At 38.9% G+C, this 27,723-nt stretch overlaps 2 protein-coding genes across 2 annotated transcripts in view; one reads left to right on the forward strand and one right to left on the reverse strand.

Moving 5' to 3' along the window:
- The window catches only part of SPATA45 (spermatogenesis associated 45), a 70,993-nt gene that overhangs the window by 13,392 nt on the left and 29,878 nt on the right, over positions 1-27,723 (reverse strand). The window contains exon 2 of the mRNA XM_080647943.1: positions 24,042-24,089. The gene's annotated coding sequence lies outside the window, so the exon portion shown is untranslated. The remainder of the gene's footprint in view (positions 1-24,041; positions 24,090-27,723) is intronic.
- Positions 296-27,219, forward strand: FLVCR1 (FLVCR choline and heme transporter 1). The gene is made up of 10 exons (XM_080647940.1): positions 296-1,207; positions 6,766-6,910; positions 11,669-11,809; positions 15,231-15,298; positions 16,232-16,335; positions 18,356-18,466; positions 19,377-19,482; positions 19,700-19,811; positions 24,073-24,140; positions 24,310-27,219. Exons 1-10 carry the CDS (start codon positions 569-571, stop codon positions 24,382-24,384), a joined length of 1,569 nt encoding a protein of 522 aa, XP_080504066.1. The 5' UTR covers positions 296-568; the 3' UTR covers positions 24,385-27,219.

Below are 27,723 nucleotides of genomic sequence, written 5' to 3' on the forward strand. Positions count from 1 at the left end.
TTTGTCTCCCCCGGTTCCTCCCTCCTCCTCGTCCCCCGCCGGGAGTTGCCTAGACCTCTGGCCGCCTTCAGCGAGTCAGCCCCCGGCCTCCTTCCAGCCCTGCCTCCTCCTCGGCCTCCGGGAACTCCTCCCGCCCTTGACGGAAGCTCCCCGATTGGTTCCCGCGCCGGGCGAAGGCGCCCGCTGATTGGGTGGCGGGTCGTCATCACGCGGTGATGCGACACCCTGGGGCGGGACGACTGTCCGCCCCGCCTCGCGCTTGGGGAATTTACTTTGCTTGTCGATCCAGGCTGCGTGTTTTGTAGTTCGGGCTCCCACCAGCCGCTCCCGGTCGGAGAGAGGGCCACACACAGGAGCGGTGGGCCAAAAGGTTGGGTTGGGGTGCCGGGAGGGCCTCGGGTGCTGGGCAGGGGGTGCAGGGCGGGGGAGGAGGCTGGGGGCGCGAGGCAGCACCGGGGAGCCCCGGGACTTGGCCAGGCCGGACGACGAGGAGGGGGTAGCGGTGGCGCCCGGGCATCCGCCTACGAAAGGATACCTCCCGGCCCCCGGGGGCTCGCCCGCCGGGAAGATGAGCGCGGAGCCGCAGAACGGGCCCAGAGCCGGCTGCGTGGCCCTGAATGGGGTCCCTCGGGACAGCCCCACGGCCGTCTCAGGTGCCTTGGGCAGGCTGCAGACTCAGCTGGCCCCGGAGGAGGAGACCCAGATTCGGCTGCTGCCCACGACCCCCGGGGAGGAGCCCCCAGGGGCCGAGGGCTCCCTGGCGCCCCGGACGGCGCTCTCCGCGCGGCGCTTTGCGGTGCTCCTGATCTTCAGCCTGTACTCGATGGTCAACGCCTTTCAGTGGATCCAGTACAGCATCATCAGCAACATCTTCGAGGGCTTCTACGGCGTCTCCTCGCTGCACATCAACTGGCTGTCCATGGTGTACATGCTGGCGTACGTGCCCCTCATCTTCCCAGCCACCTGGCTGCTGGACACCCGAGGCCTGCGTCTCACCGCCCTGCTGGGCTCCGGCCTCAACTGCCTGGGCGCCTGGGTCAAGTGCGGCAGTGTGCAGCAGCACCTGTTCTGGGTCACCATGCTGGGCCAGTCCCTGTGCTCCGTGGCCCAGGTCTTCATCCTGGGCTTGCCCTCCCGCATCGCCTCAGTGTGGTTTGGGCCCACAGAGGTGTCCACAGCTTGTGCCACCGCCGTGCTAGGCAATCAGGTAAGGACTAGGATGATAGATGAGAATCGGATGCTTAAAGGACCAGATAAAGTGATAGGCCATGTAAGCTAGGCATACGGATGGACCTTCAGGAGGCTTGTCTTTAAATGAATAGGAGTCAGCCTTGGCGTAAAGAGGGATTTTGGTCTCTTTGTAAGGACAGGACTTTGAAAAAAAACAAAAACGGTTTAAAGTGAGCACCTTATCACTTTGCTTTGAGAATTACCTATAAAATAATTAACTGAATTGGCTCCTATGTGCCTGACATCATAGAAGACTTGGCAGTGTAGTTATGCATCAGACTTGGGTAGGTATTATTTTTGTCAAACCCGCCAGGGTATTTGCAAAAGAGGTATTGGATTCTGGGAAGTTTGTTCCATTTAATTGTCAATGTGAATAGCCCTGTTTAATTTTATATAGTAGCAGTCTGCAGAGTGCTTGGTACATAACAAACACTTATACATGACTGCTAAATAGGTGTTCTAGTGATAAAAATCTCACCAAATTCCTGAGTCCAGTGACCAATTTTTAACAATAAGAAAATGAAGATAAATCACAGATCTTGGAATCCATTGTAAAAGGGTGGCTTACATTGCCAAGTCTCCATTAAGGTACTTCCTAGTCTTCTCTTACACCAAAGGTTCACATTCCATTAGCATTACTAAGTAGAATGTGTGTTTTTTTAAAATTGCAGAATGATTCTCTTATTGTAATTTACATTTTGCATATGGAGTTCTATACTTTATGTGAATTGTATTGAGTGTTCATTAAGCTTGAGGAGAATCTAGTTAAAAATCTGTACACCAAGAACTTCATATCTCTCTGTACTACATGTAGCAATATATGTAGTTATGTAACAAAAGAATGTTACTTCTGCCCTAGCTGGTTTGTCTCAGTGGATAGAGCCTCAGCTGTGGACTGAAGGGTCCTTGGTTCAATTCCAGCCATGGGCACATGCCCAGGGTTGCAGGCTCGATCCCCAGTGGGGGTCGTGCAGGAGGCAGCCAATCAATGATTCTCTCTCATCACTGATGTTTCTCTCTCTTCCTCTCTGAAATAAAAAAATATATATTAAAAAAAGAAACTAAAAAAAAAAAAGAATGTTACTTCCAATCCAATACTTGTTTCAAGATCACAATAAGATTTATTTAAAATCCATAAAAAAAGATAAGCTCTACATGCTTTATATTTATTTCCTTTCTCTAAAAGTGCAGAAGGGGTAGCTTGAACTATAGTTGTTTTGTATCTAAAATAATTTATGACCAATATTTTAGTTGTTTGCTTCTGCACGCTTGGATAGGAACTGTTTACTTAAAGTATTTTACATTTACAAAATTATATTCAAGATTAAGACTTCCTTGAGCATGACAAATATTATCAACTCCATAGCCATGGATTATCTATTTCATGGATAATAAATGGAAATGTTTTCTCATAGGTAGATTTCCCTCTAACCATCAGCACATCTCTGGGCCTTCTTCTGCCTATATCTACCTGGGTGTTCTCATCCTTCCTTGACTCCAGTAGCTCCTCACCCTCAAGTGTGCAACCTCAGCCTAGATTATGGAGTGATCATTTATAATAATATACACATTATTCAGCACTCACTAAAACCTGGCACCATATTAAGTCCTTTACTTGCATGTATCATTTAATTTAGTAATGTAAGGTAGGAACTATGATTCTCCCCAGTTTATAGATACAGAAACTGAGTCTTGAAGGGATGAAATTATTTACTGAAAGTCACACAGCTAATTAGTGCCAACATTCATACTCAAGTCTGTCTGACTCCTGAATTCTAGATTTAAATTACCCATCTAATATTGCCAGATCTCTAACCTGAGAGAACCTTTTAAAACATATCAAGCCACTGCCCTGCTTTGAACTTGCCAATGATTTACCATAGTACTTAAAATCTAAAGTCTACTTTGAATTATACAACCTTACGAATATGTCTTATTTGGTTCCTTAAACAATACTAAACTTGCATTCTGCATAAGCACCTTTGCAGAAGCATTCCTCTGCCTGGGATATTCTTCCTTCTTAGGATAACATTATTACATCCTTATTGTCACTGAGCTCAGTTTAAATTCATTTTAAATATCACTCAGTGGCTGGATACAAGACACTGGGGGGGTGGGGGGTGGGCAGGTAAAGGCATGTACTGGAGGCCGGTGGGGAGGGAGGTCAATGGGGGGGAAAAAAAGGAGACATATGTATTACTATTTGTAATACTTCAAACAATAAAAAAAAAAAGAAAGAAAAGAAAAAAACATAAATAAATATCACTCAGTGGCAATTCTTGACAATCCCATTTAGAGTTGTCCAATCATTCTCTTATTACATAATTATATTTTAATTCTCCATGTAGTGCTTATCACTGTCGGTATATTTACATATTTATATGTTCGTATATTAACCATTCTTTATTACTCACTTCCCGTCCCCGCCATCAGATTGTAAGTTTCACGAAAATAGGCACAAGGTCTGAATGTACACACCTATATCACCAGCATTTGTTACAATGCCTGGCACACTGTAGAGTCTCCATAAAAATTGCTTGACTATATGGATGAGTTTCAGATTCATAGACACTGGCCAGCTGGATATTTCCATTTGGATATCCCATATGACCCCACCAATCAAAATTGACTTTGCCTCCTAGCTCTTTTCTCTTCCTTTCTAGTGCCACTGTCTTAGCTTTGGCTGCCTGCAGCCGTCACCTAGAGCTTGCGAACCGACCTTTCGATCCGCAGCTCTTGCTCTCTTCCCTCTGTTCTCCACATCCATCCAGTGTGGTCTTTCTAATAGATCTGTCTGGGCACTCCCCTGCAGCGGCTTCCATTGCCTTCCTGCCAATTCCTCCGCCTCACCTCTCTCCACACCCCCATCCTCACATGCCTACTCTTTCTCTGCTCTGAGGGAAACTGTGTGCTTTACTTACAGTTTCTCACAAGGTCATGCTCTCTCTTTCCTGTGTATATGATGTCCCCTTGCCTGGGGATATTTCTACTTCACTTGGCTAACTCTAGTTTCTTTTCTTTCTTTTTTCTTTTTTTAACATATTTTTGTTCATTTCAGAGAGGAACAGAGAGGGAGAGAGAGATAGAAACATCAATAATAAAGGAATAATTGATTCACTGTCTCTTGCATGCCCTCTACTGGGGATCGAGCCTGCAACCCGGGCATGTGTCTTGACCAGAATCGAACCTGGACCCTACAGTCCGCAGGCTGACGCTCTATCCACTGAGCCAAACTGGCTAAGGCTAACTCCAGTTTTTTTATTAGATCTTTGTCCTCCAGAAACTTTTCCTGAACTCCAAGTCTATACAAGGTGCTCCTCCAAAGTACTCTCTTAGCTAGGGTGACCATATGTCAGTTTGCCTGGGACAGTACACCTGTTGTCCAGTATAATTACTCCCAGAGTCCCTTTCACTCTGAGTAGTATTCTTGTTTGGATCATAAATTATTTGATCTTCCCAGTCTTATCACCCTCTACCTCTCCATTATAATACTATACTTACTCGTCTCTTGTAATTATCTGTTTAATTATCTCTAGCTAGCGTTTTGTAAGGGAGCAAATGAAATATTTGGTAAATGTTATCTCTGCCTCACTCCTTTTTTTTTTTTTAATACTCACCTGAGGATATGTTTATTGATTTTAAAAATGAACCACTTTTGGCTCTTTTTAAAAAAAATCATTTTAGAGAGTGAGGAAGAGGGAGAAACATCAATGTAAAAAAGAAACATCAACCGATTGCCTCCCATATGCACCCGATGAGAATTGAACCCACGACCTGAGTATGTGCTCTGACTGGGAAGTGAACTGGCAACCACACCAACCAGGGCTGTTTATTGATTTGAGAGAGAGAGAGAGAGAGAGAGAGAGAGAGAGAGAGAGAGAGAGAGAGAGAGAGAGAGGAAGGGGTGGAGAGAGAGAGAAACATCCATGTGAGGGAGAAACATGTATCAGTTACCTCCCTCACCCAAAGAATCTGATATTTCCCTCCATTGAGCCTCCTTTAGTACTTTGATTTTATTTCTTGTTCTATGATTATCATACTTAGCCTTATTTTTTCCTTGCTGATGTGAAGTTCACATAACATAAAATAAACCATTTTAATGCGTGCAGCTTAGTGGCATCTGATACATTCACAATGTTGTGCAATCATCACCTCTATCTAGTTCCAAAACATTCTCATCCATCCTCAAATACCCAGTACCTACTACACAGTCACTCTTCATTTCCCCCTTCCTTTTGTCCCTAGCATCCACTAATTTTGTTTTTTGTTTTTTGGGGGCAAATTCTTTTTTTTTTTTTAAATATATGTTATTGATTTTTTTACAGAGGAAGGGAAAGGGATAGAGAGTTAGAAACATCAACGAGAGAGAAACATCGATCAGCTGCCTCCTGCACACTCCCTACTGGGTATGTGCTCACAACCAAGGTACATGCCCTTGACCAGAATCGAACCTGGGACCCTTATGTACGCAGGCCGATGCTCTATCCACTGAGCCAAACCGGTTAGGGCTAGCATCACTAATTTGCTTTTTCTCTCTGTATTGATCTATTCTAGATAGTTCATATAAATGTAGTCATACCATATGTGACCTTCTGTGCCTGGCTTCTTTCACTCAGCCTATTTTCAAAGTTCATCCATGTAGCATGTATCAGTACTTCATTTTATGGCTGAATATTTCATTGTATGGATATACCACATTTTGGTTTATCCATTCATCCATTGATGGGTATTTGTGTTGTTTCCACCTTTTGGCTATTGTGACTAGTGTTGCTATAATATTCATATACAATAGTCAATATTTGTTTGAAAACCTGGCTAAATAGCTAGGAATGGAATTGCCAGGTCACATGGTAATTCTATGTCTCACTTGTTAAGGAACTGCCAAACTTTTCCACAGTGACCACTTCGTTTTACAATCCCACTAGCAGTGTACAGAGTTCCATTTTTTCCACACCTTGCCAACATTTCTTATTTTCCCACTTATTTTCTATTTTAGTGGCTATGAAGTAGTATCTCATTGTGGCTTTGATGTGCAATTCCCTAATGACTAATGATACTGAGCATTTTTTTTCTCATGTGCTTATTGCACATTTGTGTAGCTTCTTTAGAGAAATGTCTATTCAAGTCCTTTGCCCATTTTTGAATTGGGATGTTTGTCTTTTTGTTGTCAAGTCGTAGGAGTTCTCTGTATATTCTGGATAGTAGACCCTTATCAAATATATAATTTACAGATATTTTCTCCCATCCTATAGGTTGTCTTTTCTCAATCTTATTTTGCATATTCTTATTCTCTTTTTTATTGTAAGCATCAAACTTTAGAGCGGAATTATTTAGGTTACAGGAGCTCAGTGAATGTTTGTTGATAGGGAAGGTATCTGTCAGCAGTTCCTCTTTAACGGTACCATTGTAAAAAGACAGAACGTGGTGCGTTAGCGTTCTCACAGACATTAGCTGTCCTCTTTGTGTTGTATTAATTGGCAGTACGTACTTTTTTCTCTTCTAATACACCTGCTAACAGGACTGTCTATTTTACAGCTTGGAACTGCAGTTGGCTTTTTGCTACCACCAGTGTTGGTGCCCAGCTCACAGAACACCACAGATCTTTTGGCTTATAATATCAGCACCATGTTTTATGGAACATCAGCCATCGCCACACTTTTATTTATTTTAACAATAATTGGTAAGTGGATTATTTTCCCTAGAGCTTAGGTAGATAAATGCATGAAAAACGTATGAAAAGAAAAATAACCAACCCTAAACATTGTTATTACTATCGCAAATGCCATTTGCTTGTTTCATTCTTGCCGTAACACTGTCTTGCTCAGGTAACGAATGTTACAGCTCTAGGGCTATGTCTGGCCCATCTATTTTAATATTGTGAAGGGTTTGAAGACTAATTCATCTCACTTGTCCCCCTACTAACTTTTCTTCCCTGATAACTGCTGGTCTCAAACATTACCTGCCTCCTCCTTGCATATTCCTCTACATGTTCTGCACCTTCCGCTAACCTAGCCAGGAACAAGTTCTTGTCAATGCTTTGATATGATGCAGATAGGCTACAATCTTCCTTTTAACGATAAATCCTCCTGAGGATCCTCAATGTAACAATTGACTGGGTCTGAAAATGTTGACCAGTGAATGAATGATCCTGGGCAGTGGCGAGCTGTTCAGCAGAATTTCAAACTGTGGCAACTATCTACTTGTTAGGCCACGCCAGCACAGCCCTGCTGCCACCCTCCGTCACTGAGTCCTCTCGTCGGGGCCTGTGTCTTGAAGCAGTCAGTCAGAATCAGCTGCAAGCAGCCATCATCAGTTTGGAAGAAGGTTTGGGAAGGTCTGCTTTTTAAAGTTTATTTTTAATGGGAAACAATTTTGATTTCAGGGAAAGGGCTAGGTAAGGTTTATTTAAGTAATATACCTGCTAACCTAACTATAATATTGCCCTTTAGGCGCTCAGTATATCTTAATGTGAGAGGAAGGGCACTTTGAAGATGAAAGGCCATCTTGTAATCATTAAAATTTACAATTAAATTGGGGTTTTTCATTTATATATTAATTTTTACCATGGCTATAATAGTAATGAAAAATTCAAGTTTTATGATCTCCAAATAGGAAATCCTCAATGTTCAATGAAAGGTATGCTGAAGATGATAGAATGTTTTGATAGACACTGCCTTTATAGATGAATTTCAGGTATAGGAAGCTCAGCCACATATTTAATTTCCCTTAAGATAATGAACAAAATATTTTCTTGGTAGCATAAGAAATATTCTGACATATCCAGTCTACTTATGGTTGGTTTTTGTGTTTCAGTTAGTGAGTGGCATATTTGTTGTGTGCAGACTACTGAAAAAGGACAAATTATCCCTGTACTATGTTAGCAGTTTAACAAAGTTTTAAAAGAAATCTATACATATATTTTAAAAATATATATTTTTTATTGTCTGAAGTTTTACTTATGTCTCAAAGAAATCTATATTTTTAAAAGCAAACTTTTAAGTATATTTTTCTGATATCCATATTTGATTTGCTAGATGAAATATAGTTCATATGCATTTTGCATTCCTGAGTCTTCTATTAGCAATAGGGATTATTACAATATAAAATTCTGTTTCCTTCGATTGCTTATGAATCTTCACATAAATTCTGGTTTTCCTTTCTTTATTGTTTTCAAATTGTCTCTTTGGAAGAAGTGAGAGACTAATAGATTGTATATGAAATATCTATAGATATGAAATTACATATGTGCACATATGTGCTTAAACATATATAATGAGATGCTACAAATATAAGATTTTTATCTGTTAAGGGAGAAGGACAAAAAAACAAAAACAACCACCCACAATAATTGGTGTGACCATTGGCATATCACCCTGTGCTATTTGAGAATTTAAAAGAGAACTATGTATGTACATAATTACTTATTTATGTACTCATAGCTTATAGTTCACACTGGAAATAGAAATGGGGGTGGGGGAATGTAAAACATGGACTGGAAATGGAATAGGAAAAAAAGGGCTTACTGTCAAGTTTTGCTTGGTGACCAATCTTAAGATACCAAGCCTCGTATAAAAGCAAAAAAATACACAGTTGTGATGTGAATGTCTTAGGTTGAAAATTGTGACATTTAAATTAAAATTTTAATTTGAATAAATTAAATATGTATCCAAATATTTGCTATTGGGAAAAATTTGGGTTATTTAAAAAGTCCTTACTTACTAAAAGGTCCTAAGTTACTAAGAGACAATCCTACTTTCTAAATTCTACCCATAAATACTTTGGAAGCACAACCTAAATTATTTTATAATTTGTGTTTTCAGCAACGTGACATAACTAAATTGGTCTTTAGCAGTCTTCCTAAAATACTGTCTTGAGGGTTCATGCCATGTAACTCTTTTACCTTCCCTCACAGAGCTTGAGTATAATCCATCTGGTGTTTCTAAATTAACCCAAGCCTTCCAAACTGACACTACTATCCCCTTCTTATTGGGAGAACTCTATTATGGCCTCTAACATTTGATTGCTGGATATGTACCAAATATGCTTAAAGGCACACTATATGCTTATCTCATTTAATTAATTAATTGTTTTATTGGCACAAGTTTTTGGTGGGGAAAAAAGAAGGGTGTAAGAAGGCAGTTGTTTTTCAGTTTCAAAGGACAAGGAAAAAGCCATCTTTCATCCTTTGAAAATGCAGTACAGGGTCACAGACCAATGATTTTTTATTCCTTTTTCTTTCCTTCATATAGACTTAAACCCAACTTTATTATATCGTGTAGCTGGTAGACACAGGCCTGATTTTGTTTCAGAGGGCAACTGACTGCCTGAAATGAAAATAAACACTTCTATTCAGAAAATAAATCTAGTGGATTTAAAGACTATCAAGAATCGTTTTTATTTTGCATTTGAGTTCAGATCTGAGCCATTTAGACTAATTTTGCCATAGTAAATAAAAACCGAAGAAAATTAAGATTCAGTAAATATTCATGACTACCTTGTAAGCATTTTTGCATTCTGAACTTTGCTTTACAACTGTGTGAGTTCTATATGACCAATATTAATAAAAAAGATATCTCCTATCTTAACTAGGACCCTTTCAGGAAAGGACAACAGACTTCCTCAACAGTGCAAGGAGCAGATAGGGTGAAAGGAAGAGGAGAAATTGCAGCAACTTAAACATTTATGTCTACCAGTCCTCCAATGTAAGGATATTACAAAGTAAATATGTATGAGTTATGTCTCCTCTTGAATTAGTTGTGAGACCTGTAAAACTAGAAGTCTGTTTTAGTTATATCATAATTAATCATGTTTTGTTGAGTAAAGAACTTTAAGTTTTTAATTTTTAGCAGCAAATAGGAGAATTAAAGAGTTGCAGCATTATATAGAAGCTTTAAGGATCATTTCTTTTGCAGTGATTTTCACAGCTGGCTGGGTATTGATAGCATTTGGAGAATTTTTTTTTAATTTAAATTCTTTATTATTTAAACTATAAGTCTCCTTTCCCCCACATTGACCTCTCCCCAGCCGCCCCTACCCCCAGAGAGTTTTGTGTTTAATACAGATTCACAGGTTCTGTTCTAGAGGTTATGATTCATTGAGTCTTAGATAGTCTCGTAAAATCTGTATTATTTTAAATTTTCTACGTGATTATGATTGACAGCCAGGTCCATCAGATCTAGCCCACTTTTGAACAACAAGGCAGGCCTTCCTTGTTGGAAGAAATAGCCACTATTAAAAAAGAGAGAGAGAAAGAAGTTCTGGTCTCTTAGAAAATATTACTTTTTTTCTGAATCCATTTACTCTATTTCATTGATTCTAAAATGTACACTTTTATCACGAAATCTCTGAAATTGAAATGCTTTTAATAATCAATGGCATCTAAGATGAATACGTTCCAAAGTTCTGTTCTACATTATGCCCATTCTTAACAATACTATATTGTGAACTTAAAATTTGTTACGAGGGTAGATTTCGTGTTGCGTTCTTTTCACAATTAAAAAAAAAAAATCGATGGCATATAACATTGGTGCCAACTGAGACATGATTATGTGAAAACCTATTATTGATACCTAGCAAGATCATTGAGTGCCAGCATCAGACCATCTTAGATTCAATGAAATACGGTATTTTCCACTTTATTTTGGTTCAAATTTTTGAGTCAGTACTAAGACTAGATTTTGATTTCTGATGTACCAGGTTTTAGCAGTTCAGCTCTTTTAGTAAGTAGTCTTGACTTCTGGCTAGCCAAACCCTACAGAAATCTCTCCCTAGCCATTTGTTGCAGGAAGTTAGTGGATCCTTCACTGCCCAGCAAAAGGGCAGTTTCTAAATGGCTGCCTGAAAGCCTGTGAAATCTGTCCCTAACTCCATAGAAATGGGCGGTGCTATGACCTACAGAGTCAGAAACCATCACACTTTCTGTCTCTCAGCTCTACCCCCAGATTTCCCATATGCAGCTAGAGTGAGTCAGCAAGCAGTCCCCCTGAGTCCACCTGGACCTTTTCAGTTCCAGAGGTGGGATTAGATAGATAATACTTATGCCAGATTTCAGAAGAAATAGTTACTAACTCAAGACAATCCTCTAAAAGTTCAATAATATATTGGCTTGCTCCTACCTGATGTTACCTCTAATTACAAATTGAACTAAAGTTAGAAATAGAATTGTTGAATACTTAATAAAGATTACTCTTGCTTAACTAAAACTGGAATAATCAGTGGGCAAGTTTGTTACGTATTGCTAATGGTTTTGCAGTTTTGAATGGGCCAAATCACTGAGTTTTAGTCAGTTTCAATGCCAAACTAGTCATCACTTAGAAATCAGTGAAAAATGAAAAGCCTTACTCTTGGACTTTCACTGCCTCTTTGAACGTAAACTGAATTTAGTCACCTCACTACGGAAGATGCATTCATTTAATGACCTTTTCATGTACGTTTCCAGCATTCAAAGAAAAACCTCCCTATCCACCAAGTCGGGCTCAAGCAGCCATTCAAGACAGTCCCCCTGCAGAGTACTCCTATAAGAACTCAATAATGAACCTGTTTAAAAACATGCCTTTTGTCCTTCTGTTGATCACATATGGTAAGTGGTTTTCTTTTATCTTCTTTGATGTCTCTATAAACCTTTGAGCATTGTAGACTCTTTTCATTTAATCTAGTGGTTTGAGCTGTAGGGTTGTTAACTCTATAAAAGTAATGATAGCATAGTCACAAACTTAAATTTTGAATTAAAAGCAAACACTTTAGGGTGGATTTTCTTATGTGTTTTTAAAATAAACGAATAGACCTCGAGTAGAGCAGCAGTGCCTTCTTTTGTGAGTTCCATGGGTGCTTTCTGAACTACAGTTAGGACTGCTGTAACCGTGTGGGAAATGCCATCAACAATAGTCTTGTTTGACCCTGTGCAGACTGAGTCTATCCTGACTCCTCGATCAAAACTAGACATTTAGGAGGTCACTTTGACCAGTTATAACTTAAAGGAAATTCTCACCCTCCCAGATCTTTCCAGATGGCTGACAGATACGTATCTTAACTCTGTGGCTTTAACTGCAGTTTATTCTTTGTTTCTTATATTGGCACAGTTATATTCACCACCAACACCCCCTATATCTGTCTTACTTGCCTTCAGAAATCATTCACTTCTGTATACATTATTAGGGGAGTGCACACCCTAGTATATAATTGTTTTACAGGTTATAACAAATTATGCCCTGACCTAAACTCTTACCCTTTTATCAGGATTAATTCCTTTTTTTTTTTTTTTAATCTAATGAATTCCTGAATCTAAAACTTCTAACTAGGAAGTAGAGTGGTTCACTATTATCTCTTAGAGCAAATTCATTTCTTTTCTTTTTTTAAATATATTTTAATGATTTTTTTACAGAGAGGAAGGGAGAGGGATAGAGAGTTAGAAACATCGATGAGGGAGAAACGTTGATCAGCTGCCTCTTGCACACTCCCTACTGGGTATGTACCCGCAACCAAGGTACATGCCCTTGACCGGAATTGAACCTGGGACCCTTGAGTCTGCAGGCTGACGCTCTATCCACTAAGCCAAACCAGTTAGGGCCAAATTAATTTCTTTAGCCTGTCATTTAAGGTGGTATCTTTCACTCTTTCCCAATACAAAATTCTCTTTCAGCCAAATTTATAACCAACCTCCTGTCAGAGACATATACAATCACACACACAAGTATGCCTCCACATGCATATATACTTTCATTCTAGTCTCTGTAACTTTGTGCCATTATTTCTTGTACCTGAAATGTGCAAGCAGTTCTACAACAGCTAGCTTAACAGTTATCTCACTGTTGTTCAATTTATTTCAGTAGTAATTATCAGATATCAACAGATATCTGATAGATGCTGTGTGAGCTAGGAAGAAGAGTGATACGTGTACGATTTCTGTTCTGAAATAATTATAATCCAATGGGAAGATAATAGAAACATCTGAAAAGTAAATAACATTGTAAGAGATGTTTATCAAAAGGTAATAAGTTGTACAGCAAGTGCATGGTAGAGGCACATGCTTCCATGATTACTAAAGCAGAAAATGGGAAATGTCACCTTTGCTCACATTTAAAGTCTATGGCCATGCCACTAAGTGCCTGGAAAGAGAAAATCTGGAATATTTGTCAAGAGCTCTAATGACTAGAACATTATGCAGATATAAAAATGTGATGTTTGGCAGAAGAGAACTATATAGTAAATTGCCCTGAAATCATTGATTACCCATTCAGGAAAAGCAGAGTAAAATTAGGTCTCAACATCATACCATACACAAAAATGAATTGTAATAAATTAAAGACAAAGGGTAAAAAGCAGAACTTTAAAGTTTTAGAAGGAAGTATAGGAAACCACATTAGTATTCCTAAAAGAATTTCTTAATGCAAAAAGTACATACTTAAAAAGATTGCTAAAGATGATTGTATCAAAATAATGGTCTTTTCTAAAAAGCATCAGTAAAATGTGAAAAGACATAGACTCTGAGAAAAATGCCTGCAATGTATATAACCAACAGAGGCTTAGTACCTACAATATAAAAGTAACTCCTATTGATCAACAAGAAAAGAGCAAACAATCCAAGGAAACTGGAAAGCATTTATGTGTTTGTGTGTGTGTAGTGCTCATATGTGATGCTCAACCTTACTAATAGCCGAGGAAATGCCAGTCAAAACCAGAGCAAGGTATACCAGTAATATCACTCAAAAATTGCCCCTCCCTAAAAAGTTTTTTAAATTTAGTGAAAACAGGTTTGACAAGAATGTGGAGTAAAGGAATTCTGCTGGTAGTGTAAACTGATGCAGCCATTTCGAAGAGCAATTTGGCCTTATCCAGAAAGCAGTCCTACTCCTAGGTATATACTTAGGAAACCCTTATGCATAAGAACAAACACAGAATAATCATTATAATATTGTATTAGCAAAAAACTGGCAAACATTTTCCTATCATAATCTCTAGTAAGTTAGGTGTTAATTGATCAGTGTTTGTTGACAGGATAAGAGATACATAAATTGAAGTGTATTCACTCACGGACTATTACACAGCAGAGAAAGCTAATGAATAGAAATAAAAATATCAGCATTGATAAATATCAAAACCATAATATTGAGAGATAAGAACAACTTGCAATGGATACAAATAATATATTATTTATATAAAGTTTAAATACACACAAAATTCTAATTGTAGTTTATGGATACACATAAATATCTAAAATAATTATAACATCTAAAATAATAAATCCCAAGATCGAGATCAGGGTTACCTCTGAGAAATAACAGGAGAAAAGGATAAGATTAGCAAAGGTCTGAAAATTGAATCTGAAGCAAAGATGGTAAAGTGTTAATGTTTGACAAAGCTGGGTGAAGAGTAAGCGTGTTTGTCAAATTATTCTCTGTACTATTTTGTATGCTTGAATTATTTAGTAATGAAGAGAAAGAGAGAAATAATAACCTTAAGTTTCAACCAGGTTAAGAGACTTACCTAAAGCTACACATTATGTAGGAAACACCAGGATTCAAACCTAGTCATATACTTCCTGACAACCAGCTGTTTTATTTCTATCTTTTTAAGTATTCTTTAATTTATATTGTCTTACTAATTTGCCTTGTCCGTCTTGATGCAGGGGTGAGATCTCTGAAGCAGGGAGTGTGCCTTCTGCTTTAACATTCATTAGCTCAAGTATACTGTGGGTGCTCAGTAAGCAATCTGTTGCTTCACTGCCATATTCTAGTACATTGTTATGCATGGGGCTATGATTCATGGTCAGTATATCAGAATCTAAATAATGATAAATGGTGTAATGACAGAATTTTCCTATCATATTCTCTAGTAAGTTAGGTGTTCATTGATCAGCCCACATCCTGAAATGGCAAGAGTTCTTAATTTTCTCGGTCAACTGAGAAATACATTGTATTTTCATAATTGTCACAGAGAACTCCATGGCACTTTATGAACTGGTAATGGTACATTTATTTATAGTTTTGTGCTTATCATTATAGGTATCATGACTGGAGCATTTTATTCAGTCTCAACATTATTAAATCAAATGATACTGACATATTATAAGGTAAGCTTCTGCCGATATTGTGTTGCATGCTTGGCCAAGAATTTTCCTTTAGCTGTACAATTGCTGTTAGCATGATCATAAGAATAACGATTTATGACCTTGTTGCTGTAAAAGATTTATATTTGTTTCAATTGAGAACACATTTTAAAAAATATATTTTTATTGATTTCAGAGAGGAAGGGAGAGGGAGAGAGAGAAACATCAATGATGAGAGAGAATCATTGATCGGCTGCCTCCTGCACACCCGCTACTGGGAATCGAGCCCACAACCCGGGCATGTACCCTTGGCTGCAATCAAGCCCTGGCCCCTTCAGACCGCAGGCCAACACTCTATCCACTGAGCCAAACCAGCTAGGGCGCAATTGAGAATACATTTAATCTAATTTATAAAACACACAAAATGGAAAGCAGAAAGTTATTATTGCTTTGACAATGCCTGCCTTTTTAAAATTACTATTCTTTTTTAAAGAAATTGTGTGACTGGTTATATGGAAAAAGACAAAAAACATTTTAAGGGAAATCAACACAAATATGAAGAAGTAAATATCAAGCCCTGACCTCTCTTTGCTTTTGAAAGGAGGAAGCAGTTGTAATAAGTAAAAGCTGTCAGATTAACCTCCTTATCAGGCATCGGTGACTTACTTAGGAATTCTAACAAAAATCACTGTACTTCTAATTATAGAGGATCAAGAAAATTTCCCTTTTTGATTTCTCCATATTTTAGGTGTTTTTTTCTGGTTTGAAAATATAATGTCCTTTATATGTGCTTTACCTTCCCCCGCTCCCATCCTAAAACACATACCAAATCTTCCTATTATGTGGTATGCTTAATTCTATCTGATTATTTCCATTGACTATGTGAAGGTATGGGAATATGAAGGATGCATTAGAATTAGAAGTGTCTGATTAACTTCTTATGAAAATTCTTTTAAGGGAGAAGAGATGAATGCTGGAAGGATTGGGCTAACACTGGTGGTCGCTGGGATGGTGGGCTCCATTCTCTGTGGCTTATGGCTGGATTATACCAAAACATACAAGTAAGCGAAGTTAGATAGATGTATGGTGTTCATTTGGTTTTAAAGAAAACTTTGGCTTTTAGTTTTAAAAAAATTTAAAAAGTGTTATTACTACAAGACTTGGATTCTAGGCACGCTTAGGTTCCCTTCGCTTCTGAATGTTTCTGTAGTTTACATATTGTCCGATTTTGAGGGTCATATTTATTTAAATTTTGAGAACTTGGATACATTATGAACCTGTTCTCCTCCAGTAATACTCATGCATACCACTTCTTTAAAAAAGTCCTTTCTGAGAAACATTTAACACTGACAGAAGATTTATGCTGCTTTTTTCTCATGTTGTGAGCTTAAAAACAAGCAAAATGTTGTTCTTTCCTACCAGAAAATTATTATTATTGAGCATAAGGATTTTTTTTTTTGGTAAAAAAGTTTGACTACAGTGTCCCCAACTATAGCACCACTTAACTATAATATAATACACAATTTGAAAACACTATATTGCACATCTATATGGAATCAGCAAAATGATAATATAAGAGGAAAATGAGTAATACCAACTGGGAGACTGAGAAAGGGGTTTCAGAGGCAGCATCTTTTGCTCTGAGCCTTAAAGAAATAGCTACAGTTTTTAACAGGCAGAAACATTCCATTTACTTGGGAGGAATACATGGATGAATGAATGAAGGAAAGTGAGGTGAATAAATGGAATGAATAAAATATGGAACTGTGTCCTGTCCACCTTCAAGGCCCAAAATATGTTTAATACCATTATCTAACCCAGTGGTTCCCAACCTTTTTTTGGCCATGTCCCACCTAAGCATCTCTAAATCCTGATGCACCCCCCGTGACATATAATTCTTATTATTCAAAAAGTGAACTCCTATTCACAAGGAAAAAGCTTAAAAGGACATTAACTTGGTCTAAACAAGCTTCCAAAGAACATGGCATCCATGAAAGAGAAAAATAAAAGAACGAATGGAGAGCTGAAATACTGAGGAAGAAACCACTAAGAACTTGTTTTAAAAAAATAATAATATGAAGTGATATTAAAAAAAGCAAATAAAGTTTTAAAACATATAATAGAGAACTGAAATGCATAAATGTCACAATATATATTTATATTCTGTATATGAGGCCCCCAGAACCATAAGAAATGCAAAAACAATCCGTTAATAACTCATTCTCAAATTGCCCCCCTTAAAAATCAAATTGCCCCCCTGTGGGCATGTGCTCCACGTTGGGAACCATTGTTCTAACCCCTTTCAAATTACCTCTGACTTTGAATTCTCCAAGATCGTTCTCCCATAATTTAAGATAGCACTTGCTACAGCTTCATTATTATGAAATGGTAGCTAGAGTGAAACCCGTTAAATTTATAGATGAAGGGATCCTATGTCAGGGATTAAACTTATTAATAGTTTTTGGTCCATTATATAATTAGAAAACTTGATAGTCATAGAAATGTGTTCTCTGTTGCCCTGGGTCTTAGGTTAGGTAGGAGTTGTGGCAAGCAATATATGGTCCCTGTCCTTAAGACACTTGTGGTCTAAATGGGGAAAACAATTCAGTCATATTTTAAAAATTAAATAATAATAATACAGACTAAAACAGATGTCATAAGTCCAATAGACATCAAGTATCAATTATATGGATAGCAGAATGATAAGAAATTTAGAAGAAAGAAACAATGCTGTAAGCTTCAATGGTTAGGAAAGGCATTTTGGAAGAGGTAGAATTTAACCCAAGTCCTGAAATATGGATAGGGAACCATCCCATTTGGAGACATAAAAATGATATTATCCATATAAATATTCCTTCCTGTACTAGCATTAGATATGCTGTGGGTTTTGTTGTCTGCTGTTGTTGAAATTTAAGCTTTGAAGTCCATGCTTTGGTGGAAATATTTTCCATAGATAAGGGAAACCTAATCTTGAAAACCAAAGTATTTATTACTGTGTGGATAGAGCAATGGCTAACCACACGGTGATTATGTGCTTAGGATATAATACTAACAATTTTGTTTTGTTTTGTTTTGTTTTAGACAGACTACTCTGGTAGTTTACATTTTGTCTTTTTTGGGAATGGTTATATTTACTTTCACACTGGACCTTCAATACATTATCATCGTGTTTGTTACTGGAGGGTTGCTTGGGTAAGTATCAAAGGTGATTAGGAGGAATAGTAGCATGCTGTTATGATTCGGAAATATTACTACTGTGTGTTTTATTTTATATTAAATATATTCTTACTGATTTTAGAGAGAGAGGAAGGAAGAGGGGGAGAGAGAGAAAACCATCACAATCGGTTGCCTCCTGCAGGTGCCCTGACGTGAGATCAAAATTGCAACCTCGGTGTGTGCCCTGATCGGGAATCAAAGTGGTGACCTTTTGGTGCACGGGACGACACTCAACCAACTGAACCACACCGGCTAGGACAGTGGTCGGCAAACTCATTAGTCAACAGAGCCAAATATCAACAGAACAACGATTGAAATTTCTTTTGAGAGCCAAATTTTTTAAACTTAAACTTCTTCTAATGCCACTTCTTCAAAATAGACTCGCCCAGGCCGTGGTATTTTGTGGAAGAGCCACACTCAAGGGGCCAAAGAGCCGCATGTGGCTCGTGAGCCGCAGTTTGCCGACCACTGGGCTAGGACTACTGTGGTTTTTTTAATTTTTAAAGTTCATCCAAGGGTTCTTTAACATTTTAAACTTTAAAAGATTCATCCTGAGCATATAAATGTGTAATCGTTTAGAAATATAAAAAATAGTTTTAAATTGGATTTTTTTTTGTATATGTAGGTGAAAAATGGATAAGCCTTACTTAGTCCAAGTAACTTTATTTTTCTCAGAAAAATATTAGACATTGTTTTGCTTCTCAGTTCTTGTGTCTTTGGGGGTCAGTGGATGCACAATAAAAGTGCCTCACTTTCACATACCAACTTCAAGACATTCTCTTGGCTTATCTGATCATTCCAATGGGCCTGAGAGGTAGAATGACTGACTGCCTCCATGTGACACTGCCCTCCTGGTAACCCTGTAATTCTGGATGCATTTTCCTAGTTTCTTCATGACTGGTTACCTTCCCTTGGGCTTTGAATTTGCTGTTGAAATCACGTACCCTGAATCCGAAGGTACTTCATCCGGTCTTCTCAATGCTGCTGCACAGGTAAACCTCTGATTTCCCTTCCACCTGAGGTGATTGGTTTACCGAATATTCTAGCAGATGATGAGTTTGACCCTAGTTTTTGTTTTAAAAATTCCACCTTTTAATGAATGACTCTAGAAGTCAAGTCAAATGAGTAAAATCGTTAAGAAAATTCTGGGGAAAACGTTATACTTATTTTTTAAAAGCAAATTCGATGAAAATAATTATTTTATTTTAGATTTTTGGAATTCTGTTCACGCTGGCTCAAGGAAAGCTCACCTCAGACTATAATCCATGGGCAGGAAACATGTTCCTCTGCGCTTGGATGTTGGTAGGCATCATTTTGACAGGTAAATCAGGCTATTTTTCTGGCAAAAGTACTTGTATCAGATTGTCTTTCTGTTTCATTTTCACGAATACTGATTCTGAATGGCTTGGCAGAACTCAAGACAAAAATGAGATAGAAAGCAGGCTATGATTTGTTTTCTTCCAACGATATGAAGCTGTTAATTGATCTTTCCGGTTTCAAATTCAATACAATCACTCGGCACAGAAAACAAAACGGTTGCAACAGGAGTCAGTAGAGCTGGAGTGGGCATACCCACCCTCAGGTTCTGATTCTGCTACTCACTCGCTGTGTAACGTTAGGCCAGCGACTTCCCCTTTCAAATCCTCCTTCCCTCCTTTAGGCAATAGGGTATTTAAAAGCCTGCCTTCGAGGGTTGCTATGAGGATTATTGGAGGTGTCTGGCACCTAGGACAAGCCTAATCATGTTAGCTATTACTACAACGTGGCGGTGGTGTAAGAAGTCGAATGGTGGCGATGGAAATAGCATTTGGCATTGGCTAGCCAGTTCTTACGCTTCTTGGGTGTAATCAGAAGAGACCCGAGCAGGAGAGTGGGTAGTGCCCACCTCCAGAGAAAGAGCATGCTAAAGCACTTGGATCCACAGTTTGTTCAGACATACAGTGTAAAACTGGATTCAGAAGCGATGCCTGTCCAGTAGGGCTCTCTGGTCCAGACTGGCTTCTACTGTTATTTCACTTGCTCATTTCTTTCTGCCGCCCTTTACCAACATGAGAGACGGAATCTATCCAAAAGACGGGAAGCAAGGCTTTCTTCTTATGTTTATTGAATACCTGATCATTCTTTTTGAAACCCCCAACATGAAATCTTACCAGTGGTAAACACTTATTTCGGAAATACACAACCGCCTAAGAGCACTATCGTTCATTCGTTATATTTAAAGAGAGTGAGTGTCCTCCTGTTCTCCAAGGAAAACATCCCAAGGAGCTTTAGAGATCTGCTCCCCGACATACGTTGTCAGTTTGGCTCAAAAAAACTCATAAAAATTCTCTAAAAACAAAACAAACAGCAAAAAAAAAAAAGGCACATCCTGCTGTAAGGGAGTTCCCCCGTTTTCTTCCGTTAGTAATATAAAACATACAAAACTTTGAGGCAGGTAATACTTTAACTGCCTTAACTACTGATCTGTCATAAATAATTCCATGTTGACTCTTAATTTCCAGGGAAAGTAACATATGTCTATCTAATAGTGTTATTATTATTTTTAATATATTTTTATTAATTTCAGAGAGGAAAGGAGAGGGAGAGAGAGAGAGAGAGAGAAACATCAACAATGAGAGAGTAATCATTGACCGGCTGTCCCCCACTGGGGATCAAGCCCAAAACCCAGGCATGTGCCCCTGACTGTAATCAAACTGGGACTCCTCAGTCCGCAGGCCCACGTTTTATCCACTGAGTCAAACCACCTAGGGCGTTATTGCATTTTTTAAAATATATTTTTATTGATTTCAGAGAGAGGACAGGAGAGGGAGAGAGAGCACCATCAGTGATGAGAGAAAATCATTGATAGGCTGCCTCCTGCACACCCACTACTGGGGATCGAGCCTGAAACCCTGCACCAGGAATCAAACAGTGATTTCCTGGTTCATAGGTCAACGCTCAACCACTGAGCAACACTGTCTGTGCTGTTATTGTTGAACTTTTGAAAAAGGAAGCTGTTTTGAACTCTGTTTTCACATTATTTTTATAATCAGATTCATAAATGTCAATTCAAACAAATCAAGTCTAGAAAATTGATTAAGTGGAAAAAGAACTTTGAAATTGTTTTACATTGATGCTTCTCCCATCTAAAAATGCTAAGTAATTTCTCTCACATGTTGAGAATTTTACTGGAGAGGGTGTGATGGATTCAGTTGTATAGACAGGAAAGAGGGCTGGGAAGTCCTGAGGTGTGATGAAGGTGGTACCTTTTCTTTTTACATTTCTCCCCCTGGAATTGTTGAGAGTTCTTGCTTTGACATAGGAATTAGCATTTGAATGCAGTCCCTGTAAAGCACATTATTTGTCCACAGCCCATTTGCATCCATTGAAAAAAGTGGGTGATAATGCCATTCATAGTGTTTGTAAATTCTGCAATTAGTATTAATGATAAAATACACATTTTCTCCATGTTAAAAAAATAAGTGAGTAGCCTCCTTGATTTGGCAAATTGTACAACATTGTGGAGCTGATCAGTCAATGGCGATCGTGGCTGCAATTTAAAGCTTAGTGTTTTAATATCTAAACTGCTTTTAAATATGATCTCATTGCACAACATCACCAGTTTCTTCAAAGTCATTTACATATGTCCAATTAGCTTAGCATAAATATCTGAATTTCTAAACTGTTGGTATCAGCAATGGAGCAGAAGTATAAGGGACAATGTGGATTTCAAAGGACGTCTTACTTTTACGACCCAATTTTACTTTGTTTTATGACTGATTAGTGAACTACCCACCAGCTTTTATCTTCTTTGCTTATTTCACACTCTCCTTAAGCAGTCAGTCTATGCATTAACTATCACTAATACTAGTAACTCCAAATCTGTGTCTCTTTTACATCCAATCATCTATTTATCTTCAGACCTAGATGTTCTGTGGGCATCTTATACTCAGCCTGTCCAGGACTGAACTTACCATCTTCTCATCACACATATTCCTCTTATATTTTTAGTTTCAGTGACTAGGACCACCATCTATTCATTCAATTGTCCAAACAAGAAAACTTAAGTCACCCACTTTTTTCTTTCTCTCCTCCCTATGTTTTTTATATTCTTTGTGGGTGAGTTATTGAGCATTTAATGACCCTTTTTACCTGCTTTATGTCCATTTTTCATATTCTATCAAAGCAACGAGTCTTAGGTTCTATTCTCAAATATCTCTGAAACTTGTCCCTTTATATCCATTTCTCACATATGCATGCCTCACCATGCCTCTCTCAGCAGGATTAAAACCTCTTAACTGACCCTCCTGTCTCTAATCTTGTTGGCAATAATGATCCTCCTTGCAACTGCCAGACTGAGCTCCTTGAGTTATCAGTCCCAAAGTGTGTCCGTGTGTCCGTGTGCCCGAAGCTTCAAAAGGCCAATATTCAAAATTTCAGAGCTTGGAGGTTCATTTGACCAAGATGGCGCCACCAGCTTGAGAAGATGAGGGTGCCGTAGACATTCCTCAAATCCATCCTAAGAGAGCCCAGAATTCAGGCTTCTTTTATGTCAAGGGAAAACTAAGTGAGGAAAGGAGGGCAAGATGTGATTGAGAACTCCAGATATCTGGGTGCCAACAGGGATCCAGGGAAGAGGGTGAATCTCTAAATCTCTTTGTTCCTGGTCCACTAATGTGGACCCCTACTGGTCTGAGCCTGCTCTTGAGGCTCCTGCAAATCTTTGATAAACAGTCATAATTTTGTACATATTTCCCCTACCTCTTCTGAGAGGCACCCCCTGGCAAGGGCTATTCTTTCAACAACTCAAGCCTCAAGCAGCATTCCTCTAATGATTAGCATATCTACAGCAGGAGCTATTTGCCTGAAAGCCTTGGGGGAAAATGCAGGCTACAATTAAGATAGAGTCAGAGAGACAGAGAGTGTTTCACTCTATTATAGCCCTGAGAGCGTCCTCCCCTCTCAGATGCAGTGTAAACTCTCTACCGTGTCCACAATACCTACCAACCCAGCCTCAAATCCTGCCATCTCCCTCAGTGATCCCTGACTACCTCTAGTGCCAAGAATTGGCTAAACAACTCCTCCTGTCCCAATATCTTTGCATATACTATAATCTGCTCGCCCAGAAGGCCTTCCTCTGTCCTCTCATATGTTTGACAAGTTCCTACTCACTGTTCAAATTTCAATTCAAATATGTCTCCTCTGGCAAGCCTTCCCTGATTTCCTTTGCCTGACGTAGGCATCCCCGCCCCCCTCCCCCATGCTCCCACGACACCTTATACAACCCTGAATTGTTGCAGTTATTATACAGTGCCTACGAGTCAATAGCTCCCTACATTGGAAGGTGCTTTAGGGAAAGAATTGCACTGTTCACCTTTGTATCCTTGTTTCCTGGCATCCTGTATTTGTTCACTAACGAATGAATTGCTGATTAAGTCAATGGCTTAGAGAGGTACTATTACTTTTTCAGACCGCAAGGATGCTATTGAATATAATGGCACTATGGTGTGCTAAATTTGACAAGATCAAAAAAGACTTTGCACTACTTTAGAGAAAGTACAATGCTACTTACTCTGCCGTAACTGTTGATGTTTCTGTTTCAGCATTAATCAAGTCTGATCTGAGAAGACAAAATATAAATACAGGAATTACAAACGGCGATATTAAAGCTGTAAGTAATAAATACTTTTGTGGTTATACTATTGAGAGATGTGTGCATAGAGTAAGTGTGAAGCCAGTCTATTTCTCAGCTCTTTCTTTATTCCTGAGCCGATTGTTGATCTGGCATAATGCATATGCCAGATGTTATAAATTTTCTCATCTTCTGATTCTTTCCACAGGTGCCAGTCGATAGTCCCACGGATGAAGAATCAAAAACCGTTAGGATGTCCAAGCAGTCAGAATCAGCAATTTGAGCTGAAAGGAAAAGTTAGTATCATGTGATGTTTGAGCTGTAAGGCTTGCTTCATAGGTTCTGAGGAATAGACACTTACTTGAAAATTGCTGTATGGCTCCTATATGCAATCACTGTTTTGCTTAATTGTTGATTGAAGCAATATTTTGCTTACACCCTTTTAACACTACCATTATCTGTCCCATTTTTAGTCTTCTATTGTCTATCTGAAAGTAAGCTTCTTGATATTTATTTTTCCAAAGTAAATGTTTTTCTTTTTTTGTGGAAAATGGAAGCTTACATGGCTTTCTAAAATGATCATGTGGAGGTCTAATCCCTGTAAGTCACATAAGAGGACATACAATTTATATGTAAAAATGCCCAGTAGGACCAAGTGTCCAATTGGCTCCCTTTCCAGCTGTCGAGCCCCCTGAGTACAGTGTAGCGACAGGACACTTCAGTCCACCTAAGGGCAGTACTGGGATGCTACTTCCAGCAACTGCTACAGCTTCCCGTTTCTTACATTCTTGTTACAAAGCGCTTTGTAACAGGTACCGTCCATGACCCTAAAACCATTCAGTGTACAGATTGAGCCCACCCACGACTTTGGTCTTATGTTCTAGTTAAGCTCAGGAGCCAGACACAGGCTCATTATCTTGACTTCTCTGCTCTGCCTTCTTATCATGGGAGAAATGGTAACCTATATTTTTTCACTCTGGTTTGAAATAGAGAAGTTTTGTACCCATTGGCTTTTTTACTCGCTTTTTTTTTTTCCCAATATATACCTTTCTAGTAAGAAAATTTCATCATATGTGTAACTGGCTTTTCCATGATTTCTCGTATCACATCCTATACGTTTGCCTTGAAGATTCCTAAGTTAAAGAAATCTGTGCTCAGCTTGGGTGGTCCGATTTAGTGGAGACCTCTTAAAATGCTGTCTAGCCCTGGGCTGGTGTGGCTCAGTCGATTGGAGCATCATCCCATGCACCGAAGGGTGGTGGGTTCAATTCCCTGGTGGGCTACCCAGGTTTCAGTTCGATCTCCGGTTGGGGTGACTGCGGGAGGCAACTGATCAATGTTTCAATGTTTCAATGTTTCTTTCTCTCTCTCTCTCTCTCTCTCTCTCTCTCTCTCTCTCTCTCTCTCTCTCTCTCTCTCTCTCTCCCTTCCTCTCTAAAATCAATAAAAAGGGCATGTCCTCATGTGAGGATTTAAAAAAAATGCTATCTATTCTAATTCTCCAGTGTCATTTAAAAAAAAAAATTATTATTGATGTCAGAGAGGAAGGGAGAGGGAGAGAGAGATAGAAACATCAATGATGAGAGAGAATCATTGATTGGCTGCCTCCTGCACTCCCCCTATTGGGGATCGAGCCCTCAACCACCCGGGCATGTGCCCTTGACTGGAATCGAACCCAGGACCCTTCAGTCCGCAGGCCGATGCTGTATTCACTGAGCCAAACCAGATAGGCTCTTCAGTGTCATTTTTTATAACCATTCTCCTTGGAGAAATACAGTGCCCAGGCACGTGCTCCCTCGGTTTATCGAGGGAGTGGATCTTGTCTTCACCACAGTCTCCATACTGTAGGAACAGTCCGCACTTTCACACGCTCAGGGGACGCAGCATAGGACCAAACGTGTTTCCACAGTGCCTACCTCTGCGTTTTGTTTACAGTGAGAATTTAGATGTTGTTCACATCCTGACTCTCCACACCGATAAGGGAATATCCTCTCCAGAGTGATGACATTTAACAGCTGTGATATTTATATTCTGTCCACTCAAACAAGAAAAGCCAGCCAGCTGTACCCTTGATACCCTTGAAGTGAATTAGCAGCTCTGATTTGAGCATCACATATGCATCGCTTTATACTGAAATGGTAACATCCTCTGTAATCAACCGATTACGTAGAATCTTACCCCAGAGGCTGTGTCACCAGAACAACTCGGCTGGGAGCCAGGAACTCCGGGTCTGTGTCCTGGATCTGTTTCTAGCTGTCCCTTCATCCGTAAAATGAATGTGTTCAATTTTATCTCAAAGATCTTTTAGAAAGTCATCATGGGTTGGACCAAATCGTGGTACCACAGGAACTTAACTAAAATATAGCTGAGACATTCCCTGAGCAATTGGATAAACAACTATGGTTGTTACTTTGTCGATACAGGGATTTAAAATCTATCTTTAGCCTTTTTATTCAGTTGGTGAGAGCGCTGGCAGAATATGCTGACTCATTAACTTCCTTAGCTATTTACATCAAGATTTTATGGCCCAAAATATATTCTAAGGCCCCTCCTCTGAGTGATTGTTTTTATTTTTAAACTGTCAGTGTTATTTGAAATAATCATGTACTTACTGAGTTCCTGAAATTACAAATAAAAATTGGAATACTTTATTTCTGAAAAGCATATACATGTCACGTCTATTTTTCCTTGTTGATTAATAAGAGAATGAAATCTATGATAAAATACAAAAAGAAGTGATAATTTTTCTGTCATTTGAGTTTTAAAGTTGTCTGTAATGTGTCAAACAAGAATATCATATAATTCTGTATCATATCTTTGGGAAATGGAGTTGGGTAACCAACACGTGTGTAAATTTTTAATCAAATGATTAGAGAAAGAAATCAGATGCTTTCCATTTCCATAGCTGTTGCATTTATAAATGTCGCAAATACAGTTTTTGCCGTCTGTGACTGTGGGAAAATGTCTTTAAAACTCTGTTTATGTGTAAACTCAGAGTATTTTTGGGAGAATCCCTGTCTTAAGTCATTTTTCATGTTCTGATTTTTTGCTCTTTGTAATATTTATCTGTATGCTTGTTCTTCAGTATTCCAGACTGGAAATAAATTTATTTTTTTAATGTTAATTTTGTATGGCTTTTTTTTAAAGATCAGATACTTAAGTACACATGGGGAGTGGAAAGAGATAAGATTTCAGAATGGGCGGGGGAGGGAGCAAGGTGGTTTGTGGAGCTAAGTCAGCGAAGCATGGGGGGCTTATTCCTCTCCTTACTTTGATGCCTGTCCCCTCCTGGGCAGATTGGCTGGTAGCATGTGCCTATATAGTACCTCATGTCCTATAGACGTGTCCTTTTTCCTCAAGGCCTTGCTGTTTAGCATCATAAAAGTGAAAAGTGGGGTAAGTTTTCACTGAAAAACAGGGTATAATAAATGTTCTTATTTCTAAAGGCAGAACTGGGTAGGTGTTTTTAAAAATATATATATTTTATTGATTTTTTACAGAGAGGAAGGGAGAGGGATAGTTAGAAACATCGATGAGAGAGAAACATCCATCAGCTGCCTCCTGCACACCCCCTACTGGGGATGTGCCTGCAACGAAGGTACATGCCCTTGACCGGAATTGA

This window comes from Plecotus auritus, assembly GCF_963455305.1.
Source record: "Plecotus auritus genome assembly, chromosome: 12".
Taxonomy (NCBI): Eukaryota; Metazoa; Chordata; class Mammalia; order Chiroptera; family Vespertilionidae; genus Plecotus; species Plecotus auritus.